Source organism: Chrysochloris asiatica, unplaced genomic scaffold (assembly GCF_000296735.1).
Source record: "Chrysochloris asiatica unplaced genomic scaffold, ChrAsi1.0 scaffold00076, whole genome shotgun sequence".
NCBI classification, from domain to species: Eukaryota; Metazoa; Chordata; class Mammalia; order Afrosoricida; family Chrysochloridae; genus Chrysochloris; species Chrysochloris asiatica.
In genome coordinates, this window is record NW_006408594.1 from 13,358,335 (window position 1) to 13,367,457 (window position 9,123).

General features: G+C 43.2%; 1 protein-coding gene across 1 annotated transcript in view; it reads right to left on the reverse strand.

Moving 5' to 3' along the window:
* TCP11L2 (t-complex 11, testis-specific-like 2) overlaps positions 1-9,123 on the reverse strand; it is a 48,317-nt gene that overhangs the window by 3,908 nt on the left and 35,286 nt on the right. Inside the window, exons 6-8 of the mRNA XM_006865255.1 lie at positions 7,077-7,264; positions 6,685-6,866; positions 3,252-3,424 (exon numbers count right to left, since the gene is read on the reverse strand). Coding sequence (XP_006865317.1) covers positions 3,252-3,424; positions 6,685-6,866; positions 7,077-7,264 — 543 coding nt within the window. The remainder of the gene's footprint in view (positions 1-3,251; positions 3,425-6,684; positions 6,867-7,076; positions 7,265-9,123) is intronic.

The following is a 9,123-nucleotide window of genomic DNA, read 5'->3' on the forward strand; positions in this document are numbered from 1 at the left end:
GAAAGATGAGGCTTTCTACTCCCTTAAGGATTTACACCCTCGGAAACCCTGTACAGGGTCGCTATGGGTCAGAACTGACTCGACGGCACTTAACAACAACAACAACAAGGTAAATATAGGCATGCAACTAATCTACACAGCAACTAATTTTTACTTGGTTTTGCTATGCATTTGAAAAAAACTCGTTTGAAAGAAAACTATTTTTTAAAAGCCTAAAACCAAAGTAGGGCTGTAATCCCTTTGATAAGTGAATAGTACTTCAACTAAGAACCAAAGCAGGTGGACACCAGCCACCCTGCATGGAGGGAAACTGCATGGACTCTCCCACATCTGCAGGAGTCCCTCTCCTGCCCCAGGCATCTTTGTGCTTACTGATTCTCCACTATGTGCTTGTCTCTGAATTGTACAGTGAGAGTGATGTATTCTACAATACAGTGTAGAAATAGTGATACAGAGTGAACCCTGTACTACATCTCCCTTGGGACTGGTTGTCTGATGCTCATGGACCGAGGTCTACTGTCCTCACAGATTATGGCCTGAACCCTTTCCTGCCAGACTGGAGGGTGTTAGAGTGCTGACAAGTGGCTCTGTCCCCTCTGTGGACGAGGCGATGTTCAGACTAAGACTAAAGGGACAGGAGCACTTGTCTGGTTAGGAGCAGCCTAAGGGAAGCCCTGTCACTGGTGTGTTTGGCTTCCAGGGTCCAAGGACAGCAGCTGAAATAAGTCACTTGAGGTTGCTAAGACAACAATACTTGAATGAGGTTAAAAAATGTTTTCCATCTGCAAAGGTCAGAAAAGTTGGACTGGGGAGAGCTGGGTGCATAAAAACCACGTTACTGGGGTGGGGCACCTCCTGGCACCCAGCTTTCCTCTCCCTCCAATACCACAAGTACCTCCTTATCTAAAGCCAGGGCACGTTGTTCAGCTGCCCTGCCAACAGGCAGCAGGGCTCTAGCTGGGTCTCCAGTGCCAGTCAGGTTAAAAATATGAGCTCTGGAGACAGACAGACTAGGTAGGAGTCCCAGCTCAGCTGCCAGCAGGCTCCATGATCTTGGGCAAGAGTTACTTAACTTCTGAAATTCTCAGATGCCTCTCCTGTAAGATGGGGATCCATCTGTTCCACAAAAAGGTCCTGAAGGTCCTGGTATAAGGACACAGCAGAGGACAAACATGGCCTGTCCTCAGGAAGCTGCACAGGAGTGCGGACAGGGCAGTGCAGGGCAGGGACTATGCTAGACAGCCTACCCCTTTTAGAAACCCAACCTCCCCAGTACTAACTGGGCACATGCTGTTGCACTGGAGACTGCAGGCTGTGAGGGCAGACGCATGCCAGCAACCACAGCTCCTACAGGTAAGGGCGCAAACACTGCTGACTGTGGGTGGCGTGTTTCGTACTGTCAACATCTGCCACCTGCAGCAGCAGTACTTCTGCAGCCTACAATACTGTAAGCCAACATCGCTCTCTCCTCGGGGCGGAGCCAAGGCCCTGAGCTACTCAAGTCCTCTGAGCAGTCTGGATCCCCAGTGCTCCAAGGCCCCAGAGATAAGGAAGACAGACACCATTTGAGAGCCCCAAATAAACCACAGAATGATTTACATTCTCAAGGAGGTTGGTGCTGCACTTTGATAACTTGTAGATTAGTCTTGGAATGTCGCTATCACCATACAAGTGGTCCCAACTTAACGACATGTTCAAGTTATGATGAACTGCATTCATGACTGTCCTGTTTTTTTGTACATGTTATGTTATGGTTACTGGCATGGACTACATGCAATGTTGCAGCATCTAATTTGGGGATACTATCATTCTCAGATGTAATATGTCCTACTATCAAAGATAAATAAAGATCAGATTTATACAGACACCGATAACAAAAGTCAATAATAATGAAAACTTAAAAAATGAGGTATTCAATTTAATATCAGAACCAATTTACGACAGAATCATCAGAACATCATGTTATTGTTAAGTGTTAACAAATCAGTTCTGACTCATAGGGATCTGTATAAGGTTTCCAAAGGGCAGACGGTGGATTTGAATTGCCGACCTTACAGTCTAGTGCTTATCTTACAGTGCCATACCAGAGCACAGCCTCACTGTAAGTCAGGGACTACCTGTATTCTACAGAGTTCTGGTGTGGTGCTGCAGGATAAGCACTGGAATGCTAACTGTAAAGCCAGCAGTTCAAACCCACCAACCGCTCCTTGGAAACCCTATACAGGGACACTATGAATTGGAAGTGACTCAATGGCACTTAACAACCAATCTAATTCTACATTCTTTTCCCCTCTAGTCTGTATTCCTTGTCCTCTGTAGTAGACTCTCACTGTCTATCACATAAGGAGAAAGACAATGGCTAACTCGTCCACATCTTTCTGAGCTCTTCTCATGTCCCAGGGATCTTACTGTGCTGACTGAGTTGCACTCCTCTGATTTTGTTTGGTTATGGGCAAAGTTGACTCCAGCATGGCTCCAGAATTCAACCCATGTCTCAAGCTTAAGTTTCTTCCTTACTGGCCACCCTGACTAATTCAAGAAAGGGGCCCATTCTAAAGCTAGGTCAACTGGAGCAAATGGGACCCAATTGTAGGGTGGTGGAGGTTCGAACCAACAATGAAGCTGACTAAAGTAAAGCTTGGGGCAATGCCAGGTGGAGGTGAAGTCACGGTACTAGCCTGAGGGAAGCACCTTTCTGTGAAGGCAGCCAGCCCCCAAGAAGGCAGTGCTGAGATGGGAGGCAGGAAGCTCATGCTGCTACTAAGTTGAGGCTCTGAGGAAGTCCACCAGCAGCCAGCCAAACCCCAGTCTCTTCAGTTAGATGAGAAAATACATGCTCTTTTGCTTATGTGAGTTTAGAAATTTAGATTTTTTTGTTATATGCACCAGAAAAAATCCTAACTGATACATTTTCCATTTTCTCAACTCACCATTGAAGTTTGATACTGAGACATCCAATTCCCTAGCAAACAAGTTAAAAAAAAGAGCCTGCCCACTATGTCTCCTAAAATCTGTTAGCAGGATACTAAGAAAGTCCTGAAGCATGCTCCAACTCTACCACATGGACCGCAAAGAGGCAGTGAACCCCAGACCTTTGGTATTTGTAATACTTTCTTCTAGTTCTCTTTATTTATGCTCCAAAAGAAGCAAGAAATATGCTTAAGAATAAAATCAGGCATTTAATGTCAATCAAATCGAACAAGTTAAAGCAAACTGAATTGAAGCAGAAATCAATAAAAACAAGGACTCACCAATCAAGGACCAGATAGGATTGTCTTTCTCTGCGATACTTGAAAATTGACCTACAAGATTAGCTTGAACCTCAGCATTTAAAGTGGATAAAGCTCTCTCTTCCAGGCTCTTGTTAACTTCAATACAGGTCTGAACACCGATAGAATTCAGGGCTTCCTTCAAGTTAAATGTTCTACAAAGTAACACAAAATTCAATCAGGGATAGTGTCTCTGTTTCTCAGGCTTTAAACCAAACAAACAAAATATACACACACACACACACACATTAATTTCAAATATATACACACACACACATTAATTTCTACTGATTTTCTCCTAGATAATAATTAGCGCTACTAGAATGAATTTAGAAAAATCTTCCTCGTATGTAGCAGATTTTTAAATGCTAAATTAAGGTTGGTGGTTCAAACTCACCAACTGTTCCTCAGAAACCCTACAGAGAAGGGGTGGAAACCTTTTTTCTGCCAAAATTTATAACATCATCACAGGCCATACAAAATTATCAACTTGAAAATTAGGCTGCTATATTTGGTCAAACATCTAATTAACTTACCACAGCCTCGGAAACCCTTTACAGGGTTGCTATGAGTCGGAACCGACTCCACAGCACATAACAACAACAACAATGTAATGGCTAAGGAGCTCTGGTAGCGTAGTGGTTACAAGTTGGGCTGCCAACCTCAAGGTCAGCAGTTCGAAACTACCAGCAGTTCCACGAGAGAAAGATGAAGCATTCTGTTCCCGTAAAGATTTACAGCCTCGGAAACCCTGTGCAGGGTCACTATGAGTCAGAACCGACGCCACGGTACTTAACAACAATGTGATGGCTGGAGTCTTGGTGTGGTGCTACAGGATTATTCACTAGACTGCAGTCACTTTGAGGTGCAAGTTCATTGTTTCAAATCCACCAATCGCTCCTCAGAAACCCTATACAGGGTGGCTATGAGTTGAAACCGAATCAACAGCACTTAACAACAACAACAAATGTGATGGCCAAAGTTCTGGTGTGGTGCTGTGGATTAATGCACTGGAATTCAAGGTCAGCAGTTCAAGTTCATTAGCCACCCCTCAGAAACGCTACAGGGTCACTATGAGTTGGAACTGACTTGATGGCTCTTATCAGCAACAACGTGATGGCTGCCACTGTGGTTGCCTTGGCAGAGCCAGATCTAGTGATTTTGCGGGCTTTTATGGCCCATGGGCTGGTTGTTCCCCACCCCTGCGATACAGGAACCAACTTGAAGCACTAACAACAACAAAGTAGAAAAACAATGGCAGAAAACCGTGGTCCTTGTAAAGTATGTCTGTAACCTTCGGAATATGTAAGACTATCAGAAAAGGAAAGACAGCATCTGTTAGTTTACTTTTCAAAATAAATCCCTTGGCCTGAGTATATCCACACAGGTGGTTTTTTTTTAACTATGCCTAAAAACCAAGGTAGAATCAATTCATTTACCCATGCTTGAGCAATACATCAAATACCAATCAAAAACAAGAAAGGAAGACACTCAGAAGACAATACCACCAAATTCCTGGTGCTCTTTACTGATCATGACCAAAGGTAAGTTTTTATTACTTTAAGTAACTGATGGATAGTCCCAAATATTTAGAGTCCAGAGGGTGATTTTATATGTCAGGGAAAAGTGGTCTCTAGAAAGGGCACTTGTTGGGTCCACACTAGGGTAATCCCCCAGGTTTAACCACTTTATTACAAACAACTCCAGTGTACCCTTTGTTGTTACTGTTAGTGTCGCTGAGTGGGTTCCTGCTTCCAAGGAGCAGCTGGTGAGTTTGAACCACCGACCTTGTAGTTAAACAGACCTTAGGGTCCAATGTTTAGCCTGTGGTGCTACATGTTATGTAAACATGCCCTCACTTTGAGACAACTGAACCAACCCCTACTTGCAACAAATTCTTCTTTATAGTCACTGTCATCTGCTGCCTGTGCAAATGAATCACTTCAAATCACTGAGCCTTTTCTCATTCTACATGCTAACTACGGAACAATTTACCTACGTGGCTCCCACTTACCTACAAATCCCACTAAGACACCCACTTAGGAATGAGTCTCATTTGTTAGCTGGGGACCGCCTGTATTGTGGAATGGCTGAGTGTGAGCATTGTATTTTAATATCCAGAGAGTCATTAAGATAGCTCTGTACAAAAAAGATGAGAGAAGAGTCCAAAGATAGGAGCCATGTAATGACATAAGAACATGAGTAGTGATGTCACACAGATCTGGGTTCAAATCTTGGCTCTACTACTTAACTTGCTATGCAGGATAGCAAATCTTAATTAGAAGAAACAGAGAAACAAACTAACAGTATGACAATTAACAGCAATAATAAATCATCTTTGGTGTTCTGCCTTCACTACAATTCATTGTAGACCCACACTGGGTCTTCCTTTGGGGTCCTACAACCCAAGGGTAGATTATTTGTGGCAAACTTTTATACCTCCTAATATTTTACCTACTACAATGTACCACTCTAGCTTCCTTTTGCTTTTAATCACTGATTAAGGTAGGATACTGGAAAATAAACTTAGCAAACACAAAGCCTTTTGTGTAACATCTCTGAAGAGCAGAAACGTCACCAATTCTAGAGACTTCCCAGCATGCTGGCTCTGTGAAGTCAGTAAAGACAGCACCTCACTGCAGACAAATGATGGTGTCAGCAATTGAATGTGGACAACTTTCTATGACAGGACATTCCAACGACTGAACTAGGTGGATGTTTTGGTTTGCTTTTTTTTTTTAATGTTTTATTGTGAATTAGGTGATAGTTTACATGGGAGAACATTAGTTACACATTCATCCTGTCGTATATCATTTCATTGCCATGGTTACAATCCCCTCCATGCATCATCAACCAACCAAAGGGTATAAGGGTATGCCCTACAAGCCTGCTTCCCAACCCCCCACACCCCCCACCCCCAGTCATCAGCACACAGCCCCTCTTCCTCTCTGGGTCCAAAGTCCCCAGCCACTCCATCTCCCCACGTCATTGTCTCTGCCTCCATCTCTGGTGTCACTGCTTCTCTGGGTAGGGTCCCGCTCTCCACTCTTCTCCCTTAATGATCCCAGGGAACCCTGCTCCTAGACTGCAAAGTTAATCACTCCCCTCCTTGCTACAAAATGTCTACCTTTACATTTCCAAGTGGTTTGGTTTGCTTTTGAAAGTACTGTGGAAGAAAAGCTCTTGCTCACAGCTACTGTAAGTGGAGATACTACACTCACCCTGGAGCTTGTCGTGGAAAAGGCCTCTCCCTTCCTGTGAAAGGGCATTGAAGCCTTCAGAGAGTTTAAGAGAAATTCTAGAAAAAGAAGGAGTAAGATAAGCTACAGCACAGTCCTGAATATCACACCGAGATGTTCAAGGCTCTTTACATTCTCGGAAGCACATGCAGAGCTTTAATACATCTGAAACTTACTGTTTGTTCATGCCTTCGAGCAGAACAGCTGAAATCCTTTTGAATCTGTTTGCAAACTCAGGTAGACCTTCTGTGACAGCCCCCACCATGTTGTTGGTAATTAAGGACAAGCAGGCAATAATTTTCAATTGATTCAGCTTTTCTGTCAGTTCCTGAAGACGTGCTCCATCTGTCATGAGTGTCTGGTATATTTATTTAAAATGCAAAAATAGAAAAAGCAGCTCAATACCATGAAAATGTAAGATAAAATGTTAAAGCCCAAACTCGCATTTTTATCGGATTTCAGTAAAGTCATTCAAACACATTCAGCACAGACAGTCCACCTGAGTCACAGTTAGAACTTCAGAATTAAAATACTGGAAGATTTGAGGGAAGAAAAAGAAACAACTTACCTCTGGTAATTCTTTTTTCTGGTAGTCCCACTGTAACAGTTTCAAGTAACTGTTATTTAGCACCGAGGTAGGGCTCAGGCTTGGTTTAGAGCTACCTTCAGCCCCGGGAGTTAAAGCAGCCTCAGAGAGACAAAGTAATTCTTCATTGACAGATTTTTTGATCCACTCAGTAGTTTGATCAAGAGCATCTAAAAGGGAAACATTCATGTTAATTGGTCCTGACTGGTTCTTTCATTTGGTTCATCCTACAGCTCAGAGACTATGTTAGATGCTCTATGCATGTGAATGACAAGACACAGCAACACTCTCCCAGGAATTTAGAATGCAGATACGGGAGACAGCCCTAGAAATTAACAATTATAACAGAATATAGTGAATTCTCTAAGGTGTCAGAGTTACATCCTTTCACAATCCTTATTCAATCTGCATGCTGAACAAATAATCAGGGAAGCTGGACTATATGCAGCACATGGCATCAGAGCTGAAGGAAGGCTCACTAACAGCCTGCAATATGGAGATGACATACCTTGCTTGTTGAAAACAAAAAGGACTTGAAGCACTTACTAATGAAGATCGAAGACTACAGACTTCATTATGAATTAAAATTCAGTGAAAAGGAAACAGAAATCCTCACAGCTGAACCAATAAACAACATCATGATAAACTGGAGAAAAGGTTGAAGTTGTCAAGAATTTCATTTTACTGGCACCCACAATAAATACCCATGGAGGCAGCAGTCAAGAATCTAATGCACTGGGGGCAAATCTGTTGCAAAAGACCCCTTTTAAATGTTAAAGAGCAAAGACATCACTTTGAGGACTAAGGTGTTCCTGACCCAAGCCATGGTATCTTCAATTACCTTCTGTTGGATAAGCACTGGATTGCTAACTGCAAGATCGGCATTCAAACCCACCAGCCACTCCTTGGAAACCCTGTAAATGGTCGCTGTGAGCTGGACAATGAAAAAGGAAGACAGACGAACTGATGCATTTAAATTATGGTGTTAGCGAAGAATATTGAATATATATCATGGGCTGTCAGAAGGATGAACCAATCTATCCTGGAAGTAGAACTGAGATGCTCCTTACAAGCAAAGATGGTAAGATTGCATCTCATGTATTCTGACAGCTCATCTATCAGGGGAGACCTGTACCTGAAGAATGACATGGTGGTTGGTTCAGCAGAGGGTCAGAGAAAGAGGAAGACCCTTAATCACATGGATTGATACAGTGGCTACAACAATGGGTTCAGACACAGCAATGACTGTGAAGATGCTGCAAGACCAGTGTTTTGTTCTTTGTACATGGGGTCGCTGTGAGTTAGAACCTACTCGATGGGCCTTCAAAAAGTTCCTGGGAAAATTCCATTCTCTTCTAAAAAAGTTTTTTAATGTGAATTATGTGATAGTTTACATAGTTTACAAGCTAATTATAATGTAATTAGCTTTACATTTATCCTATCGTATATCGTTTCATTGCCATGGTTACAATCCCCTCCATGCATCATCAACCAACTAAAGGGTATACCCTGTAAGCCTGGCCCCCAGTCGTCAGCACACAGCCCCTCTCCCTCTCTGGGTCTAAAGTCCCCAGCCGCTCCATCTCTCTACATCATCGTCTCTGCCTCCATCTCTGGTGTCACTGCTTCTCTGGGTAGGGTCCCGTTCTCTTCTCAATGCTCCCAGGGACCTCCATTCCTAGACTGCAAAGTCAATCACTCCCCTCCTTTTGCTACAAAACACCTACCTTTACATTTCCAACCCTCACAATCAGTCCTGATAACAATTATTCACTATTGTATCACAAGAGACCTATCTGCATCTCCTTTCATCAGCCCCACCCAGACTGGATAGTATGCAGTGGAGATTCTACCTTTCTCCACGCCCTCTGGGTCTAGGCTTCCTGTTACTAGCTTGTAATCTAGTCATTTCTTGACTTTGTAGCCCCCCATTTTGGGTAGTCAATGTCCAAGTTGCCCATCCCTGTCTACTCTGTGTATGGAGGGGGTGGGAATGATCCTCGCTCCAAAGATTTGTTCCCTCTTTTGA